The 23623-nt window shown below is 37.5% G+C and overlaps 1 protein-coding gene, 1 long non-coding RNA gene and 1 gene segment (V, D, J or C); 1 reads left to right on the top strand and 2 right to left on the bottom strand.

The window, feature by feature from the left end:
* Window positions 1-322: 322 nt before the first annotated feature.
* Window positions 323-5380, bottom strand: LOC127507820 (uncharacterized). Of its 6 annotated transcripts, none has more exons than XM_051885267.1 (4): window positions 4869-5380; window positions 4638-4763; window positions 1580-4306; window positions 323-1381 (listed from the first exon to the last, which is right to left on the bottom strand). In XM_051885267.1, the coding sequence occupies exon 3, from the start codon at window positions 3293-3295 to the stop codon at window positions 2219-2221; it is 1077 nt and encodes a 358-aa protein (XP_051741227.1). In that variant the 5' UTR covers window positions 3296-4306; window positions 4638-4763; window positions 4869-5380; the 3' UTR covers window positions 323-1381; window positions 1580-2218. The 6 variants fall into 6 exon arrangements, with proteins under 6 accessions (XP_051741227.1, XP_051741226.1, XP_051741228.1 ...); XM_051885266.1 differs by having other exon boundaries at window positions 1580-3908; window positions 4148-4763; XM_051885268.1 differs by having other exon boundaries at window positions 1580-3527; window positions 3643-4763.
* Window positions 5381-8181: 2801 nt separating this feature from the next.
* The window catches only part of LOC127507698 (immunoglobulin lambda constant 7-like), an 82294-nt gene continuing 66852 nt past the window's right edge, over window positions 8182-23623 (bottom strand). Inside the window, 1 exon segment of the C gene segment in view lies at window positions 8182-8676. Coding sequence covers window positions 8360-8676 — 317 coding nt within the window.
* On the top strand, window positions 10066-13173 carry LOC127507829 (uncharacterized). Its single transcript, XR_007928460.1, has 2 exons — window positions 10066-12609; window positions 12709-13173. It is a non-coding gene; the product is annotated as an uncharacterized LOC127507829 (long non-coding RNA).

Genomic DNA, 23623 nt, shown 5'->3' on the forward strand with positions numbered 1-23623 from the left:
TGATCCACTTTAGCACAAGTGAGAGACTGTGAGTTTTGAATGCTTATATCTCCTAAATGTGAATTTTGTCATTGTTTTGGAACACACCAGCTTATTCATAACTTTAAGGCTAACATATTCATACTGAAAGCTAAAAAACTTACATTTTGATTTCACACTCACCACACTCACCACACTCACCCTCATTCATTCATACAAACACAACTGCTCACAGACGTGACCTGTTTTCTGAATCCAGCGTATCATTAATAGTTTTGTGGATTGAACTCTTGGAGCTCTTACTCTCTAACCGAGTCAAGGACGATCTCAGCAGTCCAGAGGCTTCAGACACTGACAGTGTTTCATTATAAACATACATTTACATTTAGTAATTTAGCAGACGCTTTTCTCCAAAGCGACTTACAAATGAGAATAGTAGAAGCAATCAAATCAACATGAATACAACAGTATGTAAGTGGCGTGTCAAGTCAAAGTTTCATCAGTAAAGTGCTCGTAGTAAGGGTTTTTTTTTTTTTTTTTTTTTTAATATATGCAAATAAATGGAGAAAGAGAATAGAAAATTGAAAAAAGTAAAATAAAAAGTGCTAATATTGCTGGGTCAAGTGTTGACGAAAAAGATATGTCTTTAGCAGTTTTTTGAAAATGGCTAAAAACTCGGATAGAGCGTGGTATGTCATTCCACCAACCAGGAACAGACCAGGAGAAGGTCCGTGAGAGTGATTTTGTGCCCCTTTGGAATGGCACCACAAGACGCCGTTCACTTGCAGAACACAAGCTTCTGGAGGGTGCGTAAGTCTGAAGTAGTGAGTTTAGGTACAGATATGCAGAGCCAGTGGATGTTCTGTAGGCAAACATTAGAGCCTTGAATTGGATGCGAGCAGCTACTGGCAGCCAATGCAAACTGATGAAGAGAGGTGTGACATGCGCTCTCTTCGGTTCGTTAAAGACCAGTCTTCTGCAGCATTCTGGATCAGTTGTAGAGGCTTGACAGTGCATGCTGGAAGGCCTGCCAAGAGAGCATTACAATAGTCCAGTCTAGATAGAACAAGAGCTTGGACAAGAATTTGTGTGGAATGCTCCGATAGGAAGGGTCTAATCTTCCTAATGTTGTACAGGGCAAATCTGCAGGACTGGGCCATTGTAGCAATATGATCTGTGAAGCTTAAACAATCATCCATCACCACTCCAAGGTTCCTGGCCATCCTGGAAGGAGTTATGGTTGACGACCCAAGTTGAATGGATAGGTTGTGATGAAGTGTTGGGTTGGCACCGACCACAAGCAGTTCCGTTTTAGCAAGGTTGAGTTGAAGGTGGTGGTCCTTCATCCAGGCAGAAATGGCTGTCAGGCAGGCTGCGATGCGACCAGCAACCGTCGGATCATCTGGTTGGAATGAGAGGTAGAGTTGTGTGTCATCAGCATAACAGTGATAGGAAAAACCATGTTCCTGAATGACAGAGCCTAGTGATGACATGTAGATGGAGAAGAGAAGTGGTCCAAGCACTGAGCCCTGAGGTACCCCAGTAGCAAGATGATGCGACTTGGACACCTCACCTCTCCAAGATATCCTGAAGGACCTACCTGAGAGATAAGACTCGAACCACTGGAGTGCGGTTCCTGAGATGCCCTTCGACATGAGGGTTGACAGGAGGATCTGGTGGTTGACTGTGTCAAAAGCAGCAGACAGATCCAGCAAGATGAGTACCAATGATTTTGAAGTTGCTCGTGCCAATCTCAGGGCTTCAGTAACTGAGAGCAGGGCAGTCTCAGTTGAGTGGCCAATCTTGAAGCCAGACTGGTTGTTGTCAAGGAGACTGTTCTGTGTGAGATAAGTAGACAGTTGGTTGAACACAACTCTCTCAAGTGTCTTCGCAATGAATGGAAGAAGGGATACCAGTCTGTAGTTTTCTAAAAGTGCTGGATTCAGAGTGAGTTTTTTAAGCAGTGGTGTAATCCTAGCCTGCTTAAAAGCTGTGGGAAATGTACCAGCGTGAAGAGAAGAATTGATAATGTGAGTGAGTGCAGGTACAATTGAGGAGGAGATGGCCTGAAGAAGATGAGTGGGGATAGGGTCAAGCGGACAGGTAGTAGGGTGATTGGAAAGGATGAGTTTGGAAACATCTGCCTCAGAAAGCATAGAGAAGGACGGGAGAATTTTTATGTTTTACGTTAAGATGTTATTGTCAGTATGTGGTGTGGAGAATTGGCCGCTGATGGTTGTTATTTTATGTGTGAAGAATGTGGCAAAGTCAGCTGTAAGAGCTGATGTGGGAGGGAGGGGAGGAGGGTAAAGAAGAGAAAGTTTTGAAAAGTGGATAGCCAGGGGGCAGAAGGGGTGGCGCGGGCTGGTCTGGATGAGAGAGGGCAGAAGTCATCTAAGCAAGATGTTAACATGGTGCAAAGAGTGTCAGTAGCATTGTTAGTGTCCAATGATGAGAACTGTTTAGGGGGAGGAAGTATGGATGAGACCAAAGAGGATAGGTGGGAGGGTGAGAGCGAGCGTAGGTTTCGCCGAAAAGTAACATGTGGTGGAGTGTGTGTTGAGTTAGTGGTCAGGTTGAGATTAAAAGTGATGAGGAAATGGTCTGAGGTGTGTAGTGGAGTAACCAGTGTATTATCAGTGGAGCAGCAGCGTGTGTAGATGAGGTCCAATTGGTTACCTGATTTGTGGGTAGCTGTAGTAGACACTCGCTTGAGATCAAACGAGGCAAGCAGAGTGCGGAAGTCAGCAGCCTGAGGTTTGTCTAGATGGATGTTGAAATCTCCAAGTACTAGCAGAGAAGTACCATCCTCAGGGAAGGATGAGAGTAACACATCTAACTCCTCCAAGAAGTTACCTAGCTGACCTGGGGGACGATAAAGCACTACAGCATGGATTTTAGCAGGGTAGGTGATGGTAATTGCATGTGATTCAAATGAGCTGTAGTCACAGAGAGCTGGTAAAGGATTGAACTTCCATTCATTGGACATAAGCAGACCAGTACCACCACCCCTCCCAATCTGGTGTGGGGTGTGAGAGAAAGTGAAATTAGAGGAGAGGGCTGCCGGTGTGGCAGTGTCCTCTGGTTTGATCCATGTCTCAGTCAGAGCCATGAGAAGGAGACCTGAATGAATAGCAATAGATGTAATGAAGTCTGCTTTGTTTACAGCAGATTGACAATTCCAGAGACCAATAGAAATTGAAAGTAATGTACTAGATGACATGAGTAAAATACGCAGGTTGTTATGATTGCACTGCCTCCAACGTGTGGCACGCGATTTACAAATGATAGTAATAGTGGGAATTTGGAAGCACATATCTAAAACAGGTCGCAAGATAGACAAACAAGAACAAACTGTATAAAAGAGGAAGGAAAGAAGGAAAAAGAAAAGAGCAATACTCAAGTGCCTTGTCGGTGTCCTTGCTCGGTGGAGTCGCGCAGGTAGAGTCGCTGGTCTTTACACTCTTCGGTCTTCACACGAGGAGGGCTTCACACGAGTTTTATACCCGCTTGATACAACGTTAATTAGTTCAGCAGGCCACGCCTTACTGACTCAGAGCGAAACAAGAAACAAACGCGACTTGCCACATGAATACAGTAAACAAACTTCCTAGCAACGACACAGCACTAAAATCAAACTAGAAATAACACAAAAACACTTACAGTATGTAGATCCTCCTGTTGCTTGACTGCTACTCTCATGTTCATGTTCTCAATGTTCTGATGAACATGAACAAACCTCATCTCTCCATTAGTCCAACTCTTCTGACTCATTTCAGAGAATAAAGTGTGGACAGTGAAACTCATATTTGATCATCAGGTGATTATGTTCCTCTCAGAATAGAGCAGCTCCATCAGCAGATGTTCAGCGTCCTCACAGGAGCTTCATGTTACTGGAATCCACTGCTTCTCTTGTTTCTGGAGATACACTGGGAAAGTTCAAATAAGACCTTGTTATTACTAAAAGGAAAAAAATAAATAAACCCATTTCACATTTTAAAAAGTTTGATGTTGAAGAAACAGTCGTGTCTGACTCAAATAATTACTGGAGATCAGGTTATAAATGGAGATGAAGCAGTCGCAGGTTTAGTGTTTGTTAACAGCGGGGTTTGTCGCCCACATTACAGTAATGATGTGTTTGTTTCTGCTAGATGCAGTTGTGTTTTACCCCAATGAATGTTTATCTGTTTCATATCCTCTTCTTTCTTTTTCTTCTTTTCTTCCTTTTTCTTCTCTTGTCCCTCGTAATACACACCAAAGTTCAGGAAAACCTGCATGATCCCAAAGCGACTGTGGAAATTACTGAAGCACATCTGATAAAAACCTGCTGAGATACACATGATCATTCGTTCATTCATTCATTCAACTTTTTTTTGTTTGTAATTTTTGGAGTTTGAAAGTGTGATTTTAATATGGTACTTTGATATTAATTAATTTAGTATAATTTTTCCTTTAATGTTTCATGAAGAAAGAAAACACACATTAACAACATTAATTTTTATAAACAACAAACAAACTTTTATTCTCTGAATTATTCTCTGTCTGGGATTCACTGCATGGTCCACATGAAATCCTCTTTGAGTTCTAGAAACAGATGATTTTTCTGTTCATAACGTGGGCAGCAGATGTACTAAAACACGTATCAAGGTGAGACTCACCAGTCTCCTCAACACTGAAGACAATCTGAGCACTTTCATCGTCAGCTGTGCCGATTATTAATCCGCTCGGAGCATTAACAATCACAGACAGATGTCTATCAAGGGCCACACAGTCACCAGCTGGACCTGAACACACACATACTGAGCTGAAACATTCAAACCATTCAAGTTCATACTAATATTTAAATGCAGAACAATGTCTTTCCATGAAGTGTAAGTAGAAGCTCTCACCATAGTGAGCAAAGTGCCAGAAGCACTGGAGATCTCCGGCACACAGCATGATGACAAAGTCATACTGATCCACTGTCCAGAAGAGCTCCTGATCAGATAGTTCTGGATGAGGGTCTTTCAACCCTCCACTGTTGCTCAACCCAAACATTTACAGAAGCCAAACAAGATAAATGCCATTCTGTAACATTTCAGATTTGAAATATGACTGGAAATAAGTTAAATGAAACCAGAGACCTATTGAGTTTCTGATGATGATTAACTTTGAGTTTTAATTAAGAGACTGCATTTATGTTTGTAACCTCTGAGACCCTTGAACTGCCACTGGATTCAACAATAGTTACTAAAAATAACATTAGTCAGAATGTAAATGATCATAGTGTATTGTAGTTTGTCTGTTGTAAATCCTGCCCACTTCTTTGCATTGTCACACATGCTTCAGTGCTCTGAGAGTGTTTATAGTGCTGTGAGTTTAACACTTCATGACTGAGAGCAGAACAGAACACAATCTTCATCATCACACAAGACAAAAGAACAACAATGAACAAAATCACCTTCTTCATCTGGACTCTCACACTGTTTGCTCAAGGTTTGTGTAATGCAGCTCCACAATTATTCTCTTGAAATATTAAATGTTTATAATTTTAGATAATAATTTTAAGAAATTATAATTTTATTTTATTTTTTTTCCTTCTTGTTCTTTTTTTTCAGAGTGTAGAGGACAGATCACTGTAACTCAAAGTCCATCAATAACAGCAGCTCAACCAGGACAAGAAGTCAGAATAAACTGTAAAACCAGCAGTGCAGTGTATAATAGTAATTACTTACACTGGTACTTACAGAAACCTGGAGAAGCTCCTAAACTCCTCATATCTTATGCAACAAGCCGTTATTCTGGAACTCCATCTAGATTCAGTGGCAGTGGATCTGGCAGTGATTTCACTCTGACCATCAGTGGAGTCCAGACTGAAGATACAGGAGATTATTACTGTCAGAGTTATCATGAAATCAACAGTAAAGCTGTGTTCACACAGTGATAAAGAGTGGTACAAAAACCTCGGTCAGTCAGACGTCACAGTGATGCACTGATACAGCTGAGAGATACTGCAGCTGCTGATGGAGGATCACAAACAACACAATGGTGTATCAAACCTTTCAGAGACTTTATTTATTTATTTATTTATTTATTTATTTATTTAGATGTACTAAGCATGTAAAACAATCTTTATATTGTATAAATGTTAGTGGTACTTGGTCCTGCAAAACTTGCCACTATAATGTAATCTAACTCCAGGAAAGTCAGTCTCTTTAATTGCACTTCCATGCTTCATCACTAGATGGCGTGTCTGTTACATAACTGAGTTCCCTATCTGTCAGTCACTTTGACGTTGTGTCGATGTGATGACACTAGTGTAGTGTTTCTCAACCTTTTTTACTCGATGGCCTCCTCCTTCACCAAATCAATACTGCAGTTCCCCCCTAAAAGAGAGAAAAGTGTTTGTATTTAAGCCTTTTTATTAACAAAACATTTGTCAAAACGACCTCTGCTTCCCCGTCGACATACAGCATGAGCGCAAACAATAAACAATAAATCTTCCTATGGTGTCCCAGTAATTGTTCCCGATTAAACCACTGAAAATACACCATTACATACAAGTTTTGCTGAAATTAACTCAATTATAGAATTGTTGCTTTATTCCTCTATGGCATGGTGTCGCCCTCAGGCAACATAAAAGGTTTTTGGACTTCACAGCGGATCTATATATGACACGTCTGTTCAATGAAATGAGGGGCTGAAGTGGGTGCAGCCTTTTCTGTTTATCCACATTTCATGATGGATATATTATCGGGGACCCCCAAAGGTTAAATAAAAACAAACAAAACAAGCCCTATAATTTAATAAAATAACATATTATGAAGACACTTCATATTTAATGGTATTAGATGATTTGATAGTTGCATTTAATAGATTACAACTTCAATAAAACATTTGCATTTTGTTTTGTATCTGGAATGGTAAAACATTGTTGACTTATCTTAAGTGTCTGAATTTCTGAGGAACTGAACCACTGAACCAGACTATTAAATGTTGAGCAAGGGATCTCATTGGCTGCAGGATCAGCAGAGACCAATCAGCCTGAGTCATTTGGTATTGATGTGATTGCTTACAGACTGCATGTAAAGGACCGATCGAAGCCTGTGCCATCTTCAGTTTCATGACTGAACTAGATTTCTGACATGACAATTCTTGGAGAGTTTGTCATGGTAATGAATATGACAATGTTAATGTGTTTGGTCTGCTGCTGTTGATTATATCTGCTGTAGAGTACAGAACTTTCCACTGCCAAAACACACACAACATGCTGCTGCTGTACGAGCAAACATGAATCACCCCATAGCAGATCTGGACAGGTGGAGCTGGGGGAGGTGGAGGATTTCTGAAAGTACACTGCACTGCTACAGCAAACAATAGACAAGTGTTTGAATGTTGAGCAGCAAGATCATTGACTACTGATACAGCAGGAATCATTCAGTGTGTCCTGTAGAGAATGATGTGTAAATGTGTATGTCTGACTCTGTATATTTACTGTTACTGTGCTTTGCTGATGTAAAGCCTTTCTTTTAACCCTGTCAGTAAAACTATTGGACTCTGAATGTATATCGTCCTGATCTCTCTTCTGTCTTTTGCATTCAGAGGGTGTTTTACATGAGCGGCACATGCTTCACTGCTCTAAATGTGTTTATAGCTCTATGAACTGAACATGACATGATCAAGAGCTCTTCTTCATCAACCAACAAACATGACTTTCAGCTGCAGCTGCTCATAAACACAATCACACACAACACTGATCACAGACAAACACTAATAACACTAGATCATCTAAATCAACATCAATCTTGTGTTTATGAAGAGAATGAGTCAGTGTTTAATATGATCATCATGTTTTAGGTGTAATATATGATCCCTGTCAATCAAACTGAACAGACTGAATTCAGTCACTTCTGCTGTCTGGACATGATGCTTTCCATTTGATTTTCATAACATTTTCATATATATTTTCATCACCACATTTTCAGCAGAAGTGAAACTGGTGTGTTCCAGTCCAGATTATGTGACCAATCAAACAGTGAGACTGAAAAGCCCATTTGCATTGTCAGGGTGGAGTGATTCTGATCCTCTCAGAATAGAGCAGCTCTGTCTCCAGAGACCATGTTCAAACCCCAAGAGCTTTATTTGACATTTACTGCTACATCAAGCTGGTGAAAAGCACCTGCATCTTCATCTGTTAGTTGAATGATGTTGTCAGACACAAAGTGAACTTGTTGAGAAGCTTTATTGAATGTTACAGCAGATTGAAAGATCACACAGTGCTTTGACACGCCAGCTCTCTTTCAGTATTGAGTTGTAAATCACTACAGCTGCAGCACTAGACTCATGTGAATCCTGCCTGACACAGGACACTCAGATACGGCTCATCTTCAGGAGAGAAACATCAGCACTCAGAGCTCTTGTGGAACGAGACCTCATGAGGAGCTCCATCATGTGTTACTCTGCAGACGTACACCTCTCCCTTTTCCCAGCGTGCTTTGCTGAGGGTCAGGACGCTACTGCGGCTGTAGCGGCCGTCCCGCTGGCTCTCTGCACTGGTCACGACCCCCTCGGTGACCTCTGACCCGTCCAGTGTCCAGCTCACCAGCGCCCCCTGTGGAGAGTAAGAGCTGAGCAGGCAGAGCAGTGCGGCTGAGTCTCCAGAGATCTGCAGAGAAGAGGGCGGCAGCAGAGACACTGAGGGCTTCACTGTGGGACCAGCTGCAGGAGACAAACACAACACATTCACAAACACAAAGAAAACACACTGTTTCACTCACAGCATTTCAACAGCAGCAAAAATCACGACAATCTGATCCTTCATGTCATTCAACATCACTAGAGATGATATAATATACAATATACAAACTACACAATCACTATATACATTTAAATCAAACCTCAGAAATGAAACTCAATATACTGAGACACTGACTGCTTTAATTCCAGCAGTTTTTGCATCCCAATATAAAGCACATTTTTACTTACGTGAGATATTCAACTCAAAATGTAACTCAATTTCAAAGTTTGACTAAAGCTCAGGCCAAATGATGATTATATCACTGATAAGAACTAGAAAACAATAAAATTTGTAAATTGTACTTGAATTATAAAGTACTGAATTATAAGCACAACATGAGCAAAAGAGATTCAGTATCATTGACTGAAATACAGAAAGTAGCAACATTTACATTCTGATGTCAGATCTATTTTTTTCGCCATGTATGATATCTACAATAAAAATGAACTACATATGAACACAGTATAGAAATAAATAAAGGAAAATTAAACCTGTAATAAACTGATTAAACTCACAGTGAGACTCATTATGGAAATGCATTTAGATTTTTTTTTTTTTTTTTTGAAAGGAATAATGCTGTTCTTCTGAACGTATAAACATGACAATATCATTGTTTTAGATTAAATAATTATAAAACAATATCAGTAACACTTTACTTAAAGCCTTCATACACAATGTATTTTAAAAGTATTTTAATGCATTAATTAATCTTTCTTTTATACATTATAATGTGTGTATGATCTCATGAATAATTATAACTGCAATTATAACACATTATAATACTTATCTATTCATTGTTACATTGTTACACAATGCATTAAAACTCATGACAAACAACCATTTTCAGATGTAATGATGAATTTGCAAAAATTATATTGCATTTTTGCATTTATAATGCACATTTTAATGCACAATTATTTATGAAAAGATACATATAAGGCATTATAACGTACATTATGAATAGCTTTAACGCTTCAAGTAAAGTGTTACCACAATATCTAATAATAATCGCCATTAATGTTTTTCTTGCTTCAACTTTAAATCATTTTAACTCTAAATTGTTCTTTATTACACTTTATTGTATGCTGACAGTTACATTGTACTACTCAAATAAGTACTGAGTAATATTAATTAACTGCATGTACTTACTATAGAGTTACAGTTAGGGTTTGGTTCAGGGTTAGTTACTTGTATTTACGCATAATTTACTGTTATTACTAAATAAGTACATGTAGTAACGTGTAACTTCTTTAACTTAAAATAAAGTGTTACCTTTTTTTCTTAAATAGGAATTAAAAAACAGACTTACCGAGCACCAGTTTAGTTCCTCCACCGAATGTGTACCACAGTGATACAATCTAATGAAACGGTCGTACAAAAACCTCTATTCCACTCGAGTGAACACAAACTCCAGCAGAGAGAGAGAAACAACACTTCAACACACTGATATTAGAAGAAACTCAGATCTTCTCAACACTCAAACATTCAGTTTGGACAAAATGCTTTCTGATATAACACTGTTTATAGAAATATATCTGATGATCTGTGACCTCTGAGGTGACCTTTGACCTCTTTTATCATGGATGATGTTGTGAGTTTCTCATAATGATCTTCTGTTGTTCATATGAAGCTCAATCATCATGTTTCACAGAAAAACCTGCAGCTTCAAATAAATTAATCAATAATTCTGAACATTTCATATGCACATTGTTTAATCTAGTGTCACATGACCTGATTATGAGACCTGATGAACATGTCAACCTTCATCAAAACACCATTATGTATCTTTTTTGTTTGTTTGTTTACTCTAAATACAGTAAAACTTTTTTCTCATTGTTAACATGTTTTTAACCCTCTATGGTACGCAATATGATATCAATCAGGAAAAAAATACTTTATTACTTTTCCTGCTTAAAATTGGACACTTTAACAAAATCATTAAACATTTTCATAAATTTTTAATGTATTTATTTTTTATAAGTTTGTTGCCTCGAGGCAACATTGTATACCAATTTCAAAAAATTTGGCATTTTCATGTAGAAAAAAGAAATATATTTATTGAAAACATCAATTTCTTTAACTAGACTCTTGAACAAACAAATTTATCCAGATTTTAATGTATTAAAAGTATCATATTTAATAAAAAGTAACATTTTATATCCAGCTGTTGCCCTCAGGCTACATTGTACCATAGTGGAACACAAGTATTACCAAACCATCATATTATTATGTTATTATATCAAGTTATCATATCATCTTCATCCTCATCTCCATCTTCTCTCTCACCCTCACTCTCTCCCTGACGGATTGTCACTGTGATTTCATCTTCCTCATCACAGCATGACTCCTCATCATCACCCTCATCAACTGCCAGTGCTACCTGTGTTTTATAGCTTCTTGAAGTGATATAGAAAATGTGCAGGTCATAATATATGCAGATATAGTATGTGAATTACTATTCTTATAAGTGCATTACAAAATCATGTGAAAATGCAAATATATTTAGATAATTCTCACTCTTTTCCTTGCAAATATAATACAGTTGTATTCACACCTATTATGCCTGTATGGCCTCATGTGATTCCATTATGGTACAACGTTGCCTTGAGGCAACACACAATTTTTTGTTATTTTCTCTAAAACATTTGATGATATATAATGTAAAGTTCTTGAAAATACTTATTTACTTGCCAGTGAAGGTGACTCGTATTTTTTGTGGGTGATTAAATGGATACAAACAAGTGAAAAAAGCTTTTTCATTGGAGAAAATATGGAGCCATGTGCACATGTGCTGAAACAGGACACAAAATGGACCCCTGTTGGTCATGTTTTGGTCTTTTTTGCACTTTTATTGATTAGTATTTGAGTTATTCTGTCCTGAGATACGTTTGATCAATCAATTGGTGCCTTATTTTATTAAAAACAAACTAAAATAGACCATGTTGCCTGGAGGCAACACCGTACCAGAGAGGTTAAAGATGTAGTACATTACTGTACTCACAAATAAATAATTACTGTGTTTGACAAATGTGTTTAAAAATATCTACTTTCATGATACTATAGTCATTTTAGGGGCTTAAAAAATCTTTTATTTTTCTTCCTTGTGGTGGCCACCATGTTGAGATCACATGACCAGCTGAATGCTGCTCACTTTATCTTGGTCACATATTATCAGAAACATTCACCTTATATAAATGAATCATGAATGAGAGTGAATAGATTATTTCTACAGCGGCACTGAAAGCTGAAAATGCTTCATCCACACTGACAGATGTTCATATAAAGTCAAAGACTAGTGTCTTATCAGTCTGCAAAACATAAAAAAAAAACATTTTATAATTAAAATTAAAAATATTTTACAATAATTATTATTTACAATTATTACAAACAACATCAATCTGTAAAATCTTAGGTTGCACTTTATTTCGATGGTCCACTTTTGATATTCTACTAACTATAAGTAACTTGTCAACTACATGTCAACTAACTCTCATTAGTGTATTAGTAGACTGTAGTAGACTGTTAGGTTTGGGTTCAGTTAAGTAGAATAAGTTGACATGTAGTTGTAAAGTTACTTACAGTCAGTAGAATGTCTAAAGTAGACCACTGAAATACCAAATCTTATATGTAGAGAGTTTATTAGTTTGTTAGCAGCATACACTGTTGTAAATCCTGCCCACTTCTTTGCATTGTCACACATGCTTCAGTGCTCTGAGAGTGTTTATAGTGCTGTGAGTTTAACACTTCATGACTGAGAGCAGAACAGAACACAATCTTCATCATCACACAAGACAAAAGAACAACAATGAACAAAATCACCTTCTTCATCTGGACTCTCACACTGTTTATTCAAGGTAAGACTGATAAAAACTGTCTCTGGTTTTGGTGTTCTTGTAAAAGTATATGATGGTAGTAGTTTTAAACAATAATTGTTTTTCTTTTCTCTTCTTCAGAATCCAGAGGAGTGACTCTGACTCAACCTGAAGTTAAAACTGTCCAACAGGGTCAAACAGCTACAATAGAGTGTCATATAGATGTAGGAATATACGGCAGCTACTTAGCCTGGTATCAGCAGAAACCTGAAGAAGCTCCTAAACTCCTGATTTATCAGATCAACAGCCTCCAGTCAGGAACTCCATCTAGATTCAGTGGCAGTGGATCTGGCAGTGATTTCACTCTGACCATCAGTGGAGTCCAGACTGAAGATACAGGAGATTATTACTGTCAGAGTGCACACTATATCAACAGTCAATATGTGTTTACACAGTGATAAAGAGTGGTACAAAAACCTCGGTCAGTCAGACGTCACAGTGATGCACTGATACAGCTGAGAGATACTGCAGCTGCTCATTCAACACAATCACACACAACACTGATCAGTGATGGAAGGGGTTTATCATAAAAGACAACTACCTTAACGTTTTTGTTTTTTGTTTCTGTTTTTTCTTCCGCAAAATTAACAAACTTCAATCTTTACTTATTCATTTAGAAGACACTTTTCCTCAAACTGACCACTTTTTCACAGACAGAAATATTCAAATTGGCTTCCAAACAAAATATCACACATGAGACCATAAAAACACTCCTGAAAAGATCAACATGACAACTTTAAATTAGACAACATGCCTTCAACACACAGTCAGAGCTACACACACCTCAGTATCCACATTATTCTGTAACGCGGAAGGGCTCAAGGATTTTTTTCTTAACGTCATCTGATCTGTAAAGTAGTGCCAAATATATGAAGATAGTGAGGGACTTTCATCTGGTGGTAAATTGCTGAGATTATAATACACAGCACAGATTTTTTCTAGAGGGTCCAAGCGGGTTTCAATTTTCAAATACAAATTCAGCAATATTCGTAACTCATTACACAATAAAAAAGCATTGCTTCTGAAATACCATCACGATAAGATGCATATACCAATGTTTCTTGTCCAGCTTCTGGCATGAGTATCTAAAGTGTCAGTAATATGTTTGTTACTCAAAAGCAGTTGTAAAATCTTCAAGATTGGGACGTACTGTATTGTTCTTTTGCATTTGTATCTTATGTTTGTGACTTTTGTGACACTTGAGAGTACTGTATACAGTGAATTTACAGTCACAGTCTTTAAACATACATGTGACAGTCTCACTATTTCTGAGATGACGACCAGCGGCGATTCTAGGATTTCAATGTTTCAATTTTCATATTGTTTTGATTTTGGATTTCTTATGAAATATTATAACAAATTTTTAACAATTTTATTGTACTGAAGTATGAAGTATAGCAAGTGTAGGAAAGTCACAAAGTCTCATGATATTTAGGTGAAGTGAGCATTAAAAAATGACAATAATAACTAGATTTGTACATTTTTTGAAGAAAATGTGAATGGTGTTTGCTGTGAGCAACTACACTGCCTTGAGCTAATATGTTGCTAATATGTTTTACTTAGCATTGTTATATGTTTTAACCTTCAGCTGATCATTGTTAGCATGTAGGTATTCACTGCTAGCATGACTAGCATGTTGAAAGTCCTGTTTGCTAGCATGAGTCAAATGAGCCAACCAGCATTTCTCTACAATGCTCTGATGCAGAGATATAGGTCTTGATAAACAGTTGCTAGGGTACTCTATTTGGTTGCTAGGGAGTGGCTTGTCAGCTGCCAACAATGATACTATAAAGGCTGATTGTCAGTATGAATGATATAAAGCAACCCCCATGCCTCGATGACATTCAGATTTGAAGATATTCCACATGGGTTTGGGTTGCTAGGGTGCTCAACCATGGTTGTTAGGGAGTGGCTAGGAAGTGTTGAAGGTGATTCATGATTGGCTGTCAAATGAGAGCACCCTCATGTTCCAGTGACACTGTGCTGCAAAGATATCCATCAGGACCTTTCATAATGGCAGTCTATGGAATCAGTTGCTAGGGTGCTGTAAATGGTTGCTAGGGCGTGGCTAGATTGTTTCCATTGTGATAATTAAAGACTACTTGCCATTTTGAGTCAAAAGAGGCAATCCGCTTGTCTATACGATGTTCTGATCTACAGATATTCCTCTCACCTTTTTCAGTGGAAGTTCATTCATTGGCTGCTTGCTGACCAGAGTAAAATGAGTCTCGATGACATTCAGATACAGAGATATGACACAGTCACACAGTTTGTCGCAATGTTAAGCCAGTGGGATTTTTCGCCCGATTTTTCACCTGCTGTACGAACATCGTACGCCCAATCGCTTATAAAAGCAAGAGCAGCGCTATCCTTGATCTGACACCTCATTCATGGCTCTACGACAAATGGTGTGGGACGAGTTACGTGCCGAAATTTATATGGAATAAAGAAGAAGAAGAAGAATATGTGAGATAGTAACAGTGTGCTTCGTCTTTCAGGCAAGCACCACTAATAATAATCCCAGATCCCAACAGCCTTTTCACTGGAGGAAAACAGCTGTAGTGGGATGAGGGGGAATGCAGCAAAAGTGGATGGGACTTGGGAAACCATCCTGTATTATTCCCGCATCTCATTATGTAAACTGTATTTATAACAAAGATCATAAATACATAAGATAAATACATACAACCATAAATACAAAGATCTATAACAAAGAGTTGTCGTAATATAATAATCAGATTAAACATATTGGTGCTAAAAGATGTGCAGATAACAAAAACAGATCACAGGGGATAACTTAAACACAAACACTTCAACACTGATGATACCGGACACAGAACTAGAGAAAACTGGGCTTAAAGGGTTAAATCACCCAAAAATGAAATTTCTGTCATTAATTACTCTCCCTCATGTCGTTCCACACCCGTAAGACCTTCATTCATCTTCAGAAACACAAATTAAGATATTTTTGATGAAATCCGAGAGGAATATGACTGTTACATACAGAAGGGAGTGGAGACACAGGTACGGATTAACAGGTTTATTTCAGGTAATGCAGAGCATGAACAGAGTGCAGGTAAGTGATGACAGATAAATAGATCGCTGAGCAGATGAACTGGAACTGATACTTGTCTGTATGTTCTTTAGGGAGCGTGGATGCCAGGAGACGTGGAACAGATAACACACCGGAGAAGCACAGGAGACGAGGAGACACTGGGAGACACTGGGAGACACTGGGAGACACTGGGAGTCACTGGGAATCACTGGGAATCACTGGGAATCACTGGGAGACACTGGGAATCACTGGGAGACACTGGGAATCACTGGGAGACACTGGAGACAGGTAAGTAGGAAGCAAAGGAGTCCAGGAGGTAAGTGAACACGGGTTAGTGTTAACGAGACCGGACAGTGACTGAGTGAACTGGCGTGTCTTTTATGTGGCAGTGGTGATGAGTGTGGATTGGCGTCAGGTGTGGCTTGTCAGTACTCAGGAGAGGGAGTGCGATGTGATTGGGTGAATGTGGAGCCTGGCGTGTCTGTGACAATGACTCGTCCATAGACAGCAATATAATCAAGGTCCAGAAAGGTACTAAAAACATAGTTAAAATAGATAGCGTGACTGCAGTGGTTCAATCTTGATGTTATGAGGAGATGAGAATACTTTTTGTGCTCAAAAACAAAACAAAAATAATGTCTTTATTCAACAATATCTTCTCTTCTGTGTCATTCTCATATGCTGTTTACTTCCAGCGCTTCCAGTTTCTACATCAGAACGCCGACTCAGTAATGTAAAACATTTCCTTGTTATGGTGAGCAGCTGTCCCATGGGAAACAAAATAAAAATTAATTGATAAAGTGATGATTAAATGGTGACAGAGTGTTAATTTATTTTTTACATTTTAAAGTTCAGGATTGGGTAAAGTGATGGAATGTCTCGAAACGAGTTGAATACGTTACAAGAAATCTCACACAGAACAGAATAAAATCATTAGAATGTAAAATAAGGTAAATGTGATGATACACTGAACATATTTGATCAATCTTAGCAGCTCACGCTGTGGTAAATCCTGCCCACTTCTTTGCATTGTCACACATGCTTCAGTGCTCTGAGAGTGTTTATAGTGCTGTGAGTTTAACACTTCATGACTGAGAGCAGAACAGAACACAATCTTCATCATCACACAAGACAGAAGAACAACAATGAACAAAATCACCTTCTTCATCTGGACTCTCACTCTGTTTGCTCAAGGTTTGTGTAATACAGTTTCTTTCTTCTTCTTTTTTTTAACAATGATTTTTAATTCTTTTAAAATGTCAGATATCATTGTCATTCGTTTTCTTTCAGAGTGTAGAGGACAGTACACTGTAACTCAGAGTCCATCAATAACAGCAGTTCAACCAGGACAAGAAGTCAGAATAAACTGTAAAACCAGCAGTGCAGTGTGGGGTGGTAGTTACTTACACTGGTACTTACAGAAACCTGGAGAAGCTCCTAAACTCCTCATATCTTATGCAACAAGCCGTAATACTGGAACTCCATCTAGATTCAGTGGCAGTGGATCTGGCAGTGATTTCACTCTGACCATCAGTGGAGTCCAGACTGAAGATACAGGAGATTATTACTGTCAGAGTTACCACTATATCAACAGTAACTGGGTGTTCACACAGTGATAAAGAGTGGTACAAAAACCTCGGTCAGTCAGACATCACAGTGATGCACTGATACAGCTGAGAGATACTGCAGCTGCTCATAAACACAATCACACACAACACTGATCACAGACAAACACTAATAACACTAGATCATTACAATCAACATCAATCTTGTGTTTATGAAGAGAATGAGTCAGTGTTTAATATGATCATCATGTTTAAGGTGTAATATATGATCCCTGTCAATCAAACTGAACAGACTGAATTCAGTCACTTCTGCTGTCTGGACGTGATGCTTTCCATTTGAGCCACAGGAAGATTTACATTCTTACACAATTACCGTCAGAAAGGCTGACTCTTGATTTGTGATCATGGATTTTTCAATGATTTTCATGACATTTTCATATATATTTTCATCATGACATTTTCAGCAGAAGTGAAACTGGTGTGTTCCAGTCCAGATCATGTGACCAATCAAACAGGGAGACTGAAAAGCCCATACCGAGCCTAAAACAAAGTACAGATAATTTGCCCAGGTGATGACTGTCCTGCTTACTGTGGCCATGCTTACACTAAAGATGTCAGCAATTACTCTCTCCCTAAGGCCAGCAGCTTCACGGCAGCAGTACATGAAGAGCTCATCCATGAGCTGGATTTTCCGTGCAGGACTTGGTGTTGGGGAAGCTTCTTTACCCATCCTCTGCTTTTGTCCAATACACAAGGTTTGTGGCAGATGGACGAACAGACTCCCAGAAGATCTAAAAAACTTCTTGTGAAGGAAACCTGGCGTAGTAGCAGATTGTGTGATCAGACACACAAAAAAGTAGTTGGTGTCTCCAGTGAAATTCTCTTTAGCCTAGCCTCCAGCTCTGCTATGTATTCCAAGGCTTCATCCAGTGCACCTACAAAATGACAAACAAGGTTAAATAAAGAAATGAAAAGAAAAAAACATGAAACTACTCAAGTGACTTGTAGAACTTTATACAATACTGATTTTTTTCAAAGCACCTTTACAAGAATAAACAGTGAATTCAGAGATGCAAACACTTTAAATCTGCTGCAAAGCAGCTCTAAAAAACCAACAGTGTATATAATGTGTACAGTTGCAAAAAACACAATAGTATTATATAATATAATACATTTGAAAAGTAATATAACAAGTATTTTATTGTCTTATTCTTCGTTAGCATACAAATTCGCATAATATTTTTCAAGTTCATAATGATAACTGAATATTATACAATGTTTTCAGGTTCTGACTCCTGAAGTACCCAAATATTTACGCTATTGACATTCATAGTCTTCGGGGCACGCACATCTACTCCTTGTCGAGCGCTAGATCTCTTGAATGCAGACTGCTTTTGAGGTGGTACATAAAAATTGTTAGACTGAAAATGACGAATGGGAACTACACCAACCTTCAGACGACAACTTCCCTGAATGTAAGGTTGTTTTTGTTTTGAATTGCTACACTGAGGCACACAAAACGACTTGCTTCTGGACTCCGCCATAGTTTTTACCGGAAGAAAAATTACACAGCGGCGGCCATGAACCTTATTGTAAAGTGTTACCATGAACATCATTGAACACAACAAAGTCACTGAATCTTTAAATGAATTAAACTAGAGCTGGGCGACATATATTTCATATCAGTGGATATTGATAATCATCAGGATAAATGTCAAATCTTTATTTCTTTCAAATAAAGGCAGATTTCTCCTCCTGAGGTAAAGTCGTAGAAACCAGAACATGACAAACACTTGCAAACAGGTGAACATTTCACACATCTGAGGTACAATATTCAGAACATTTATAACAATACAAAAATCCATCAAAATATGCATGAGTAAACTTCAGTAAAATCATTTTTCAGTCTTTTTTCCTGAACAAAATTAAGGAAACGACCCTGCTTCTTTCCCTACCTATATAACATCATAATTGTCGTTTGATTGCCCAGCCCTAACATTTCCTTCTCTTCTGATTTCATAGAGGACAAGTTACATCACCTTAATATAGCTTCAGTGGAAATATTTTTACGTTTTTGTTTTAATTTGGATAATGATTAGAAAAGTAAAGTCATGACGTAGATCTGTTATATGTAGGCCTACCTTCATTTTTCGACGCCATTTCACGAGCGTCAGTTTTTGTTCTTGTGACTGTTCATTTCTAGCAGTACAGATATTCTACAAACACTCTATACAAGTATTAAATAAAGTAAACATATTAAAAAGTTCTTCGGTCAAGGCAATATCAGCAATAGTTCTGGTGTCGGAGAAGCTCTTCAGGTGGTCACGAAGCAGCATCTGCAGTAATCTTCACATTTCAGCCTTTTCTAGACAATCTGACCTCTTGAGGTCATCTTCTTTGGATTTCCCCTCATAACTTAAGTCTTGAGGTGTCATGAGCTCCAGGAATTTTTTCAGGACTCGTCTATATAAAGCCTTTTGCCTCCTTTGTTCTCAGATGTCTCCCATGTCTCGTCTTGCAAGACATCATCTAACGGTAATTACCTGCTTTTCTACTTTATTTAGCAAAGCTCTTCATAATACATGTTTTTTTTTTCTCTATTCTACCAGCATGATCTCAATAAATGCTTAAAACAACAGACTTGTAGCGTCTTTCTTAATAAACTATTTTCTTAATAAACACATCTCACACACAGAAGAGGTATACTTGTAACCAGGGCTGGAAATGGCTGAGATTCACTGGGGGCACTCTAGATGGGAAGATTTTGTTTGGCACCGGATGTCACCTGTTGGAGTTTGGGTTCTTTGCCACTGTCACCTCTGGCTTGCTTAGTTGGGGACACTTGATATTCAGCAATGTTTTTGATCTGCCTGCATTGACACCATTCTATGCAAACTACATTAATAACTATTGATTTTTACAATGGAATGAATCAATAATGAATTTACTTAAGCTGGACAAAAACACCATTTTCTTTAAGAGCTGCTGTGCAGCCAAAATTATTTACCTGTCATCACTGTAAAGCTGCTTTGACACAATGTGCATTGTAAAAAGCACTATATAAATAAAGGTGACTTGACTTGAAGTATTAAGTTACTTTCAAAAGGTGTTTTACTCTATTTTGTTCACTTCCATTTGGGATGGGGGGACTGGTTGTCCCCCTCAGTTGCGAGGAGTTTGGGTTTCCTCCCTCGTGAGGTTTATTTATTTGTTTGTTGCTTTATTTTTGTTGCTTCATTTTTGCAAAATGGCCCACACGAATATTTTTCTGACCACTTTTTTTCAGTGGTATAAATTGAACTTTTCATTAAAATGTCATTAAGTGTAAATGACCATTAAATTCCCAATCTCTGAAGTAGGCTGTCATCTTTACCTCCAACCATAGAGGGCAGTGTTGCCATAGAATACCTGAGAAAGGCTTTCACAAGAAAGGACTTTATTATTGAAAATGTTACTAAAAAAAAACAAAAAAAAAACAAAAAAAAAAAACTTTTGTTTGTTTTGGTTGACTAATAATTCTCACTGCATACTGCATACTTCAGTGTTTACATTTTTTACCACACATGCCTTTATTTTGAAGTCTGGAAAAGGAAGTGCAGCGGCACCCTGTGTGTACATTGGCGCACTTTTTACGCGAAGCGTCATTCTGATTTAATGTTACCAGAGAAAGGATGAACTTTTGGGTACACACTGTACAAATGTTTGTTTAAAAAGGTTTCTTTCTACATCTTAGCTCCTGGCTGAAGGGCACAAGGTACCGTTTTAATTTTATGTTGTGTGGTAAACTTTGAAGGACTTTGAAGTGTTTATTTTATTGATCTCTTTCATTTGCTAATGTTGTTATGCACAGTGTAGTATTGCCTCGTCAGTGTTTCTCTTGATTTGCATTCCAAATAGATTGTTTACAGTAAATCAGCACTTTATTTGGTAATTTTATATAATTTATTTATGTTTTTCTCTCTAAATTGAGATCATCAGTTTTACCAAAATTAATTCATTGTTAACCCAGGTGTTTCATATAACGTAGTTAACATCGCACTCTAAAGGGAGATTGTTGTAATTAAAACAATTCATGAAATCATATAGGTTATTACATTAGCCTGTATACTAAAATGTGATTTATTGTCACATTATTTATGGTGTAAGCCAGTTAATTGCAAATGTGTATTCGTTTATAGGTTTATGGATATTTGTATACAATTAGCAGGCAGATGTCTAATATTGTTTGTTTGTTTGTTTTTATTCAGCTCTTGTTTTTGGAAATTTGAATTCTTTATAAACATCAGTTCCTGAGAGTAAATCACATCTGTTCAGCCGGGAATGCTACATTAAGTATTAATACTCAAGCAGAAGATCAGATAATAGACAATTTCAAATTCAAAAAGGGACGAACCCAGCGCTGGGTTATTTTTTGTAACCTAAATTTTGGTGTAAAATGTCTACATTGCAGTATTTAAACTAACCCAAATGGGTTTTTAATTAAACCCAGAAATCTTAGACGTTATAAAATCACTTGTACACACAGAATGACTAACAAAAGGTAAAAATGTATTAAAAACAAGAACAAGGGCAAACGTGGTCAAAAGTAACACCATGCATGTGAGATGAAAATCAGAAAAGAATTGCAAATCAACAGCCACACAGTTATAAAGATAAATTAAATTGTTTTTCACATTTCAGTGAACAGTGATGAATATAAATGACCAAATAAGACTTTTTTTTTTTTTTTTTGCATATTATCCACCGCCAACGAAAACACTACACTATAAAATTATTCACTGGTTTCAACTTTAAGTAATTGTATTAAATATTGCAATAATTTATTCAAGCAAACAAAGGTAACAAGTTAACTTCCAAAGTTCACTCAATTTCAAACTTATAACTATAAATCCATAACCTTAAGTTGTTTACAAAACTACTTGGTAATAATTATCTAAAATCTCTATTGTTGCCTAAAATATGGAGCTATATTATAAGAGTTTTACTAACTAACACAAGTTAACATGACTAAAGTTTTTTTTTCTTTTTTTTTTTCAAACATGACTGAACACAAATGTACCACAACATTAACACTGACATTATAACATTTGTTAGTTATAGAGTTCTCTGAGGCAAGTATACATGTGAAAGAATGTGAGTTTGAATGAGTGTGTGAATTCCTCCACTAAACAACAATGAACAAGCATTGAACATTTGTCAGATTATATGCTAAAAGTTCGTTGAGTCCATGAATACATACAGAACACGCATCACTGCCAATTTTCATGACCTCCTTAGTATAACTGATGTCCAGTCATGAAGAAGCTCCATCAGCTCAGCAAAGGCACACAACATCCCTTAAATTGTCCAGAACAATCTTCTCCTTTAAAAGCACAGTCACATCAGTGATCTTCATTGGGGAAGGTCATTCTCCTTTTTGACCAGTATTCATCCCTGTCATCACCTGTTCATCATTGGGTTAAAAGGAGGAAAAAGAAAATTACTAAGGAACACAAAACAAATTCCTAAAACATTTGATGGTTAAAACTGAGTAATTTCCAGACAGGTGCATCCACATCAGTAAGGGTAGGTCAATAGTCTGTTTAATCACTTCAAACACTTAATGTAGTGGTTTAATGTATCTTCTACCACAGCACACTAGAATGCTACAATGGCAGCACCAGTGAGTGCATTTAATTTGATTATTATTGACCGACACAAATGATTCATGATTCAAAAATTGAGCTGGGCGATATGGCCAGAAATATTGTCACAATACTTTTTTCCATATCATACGATAGCGATATTTATCACGATAATCAAATACCATTAATGGGGCAGGAAATTCTACATATTTGTTAGAACTTGAGAACAAATGCAAACAATTTATTTACAGTTAAACTCCACAGAGTAAGTTGCCTTTTAATTTAGGGCCCCATTCTGTTTTCCATTATATTTTTCTGGATTCTATGTTTTATGATTTAAAGGGTTAATTCACCCAAAATGACAATAATGTCATTAATTACTCACCCTCATGTCGTTCTACACCCGTAAGACCTTCATTCATCTTCAGAACACAAATTACGATATTTTGATTAAATCCGATGGCTCAGTGAGGCCTGCATTCAAAAGCAATGACATTTCCTCTCTCAAGATCCATAAAGGTACTAAAAACAAATTTAAATCAGTTCATGTGAGTTCAGTAGTTCTACCTTAATATTATAAAGCGACGAGAATACTTTTTGTGTGCCAAAAAAAAAACAAAATAACGACTTTTCAACAATATAGTGATGGCTGATTACGAATTGAATCAGTGACTCGGAGCGCCAAAGTCACGTGATTTCAGCAGTTTAGCCGTTTGATAGGAGATCCGAGTCACTGATTCGATTCGTAAAGC

This window comes from Ctenopharyngodon idella, chromosome 24 (assembly GCF_019924925.1).
Source record: "Ctenopharyngodon idella isolate HZGC_01 chromosome 24, HZGC01, whole genome shotgun sequence".
In the NCBI taxonomy this organism is placed as follows: domain Eukaryota; kingdom Metazoa; phylum Chordata; class Actinopteri; order Cypriniformes; family Xenocyprididae; genus Ctenopharyngodon; species Ctenopharyngodon idella.

Excerpts from the sequence above, each read along its gene's own strand:
- LOC127507820 (XM_051885267.1), bottom strand. The coding sequence starts at position 3,295 with ATGTGCTTCCAAATTCCCACTATTACTATCATTTGTAAATCGCGTGCC.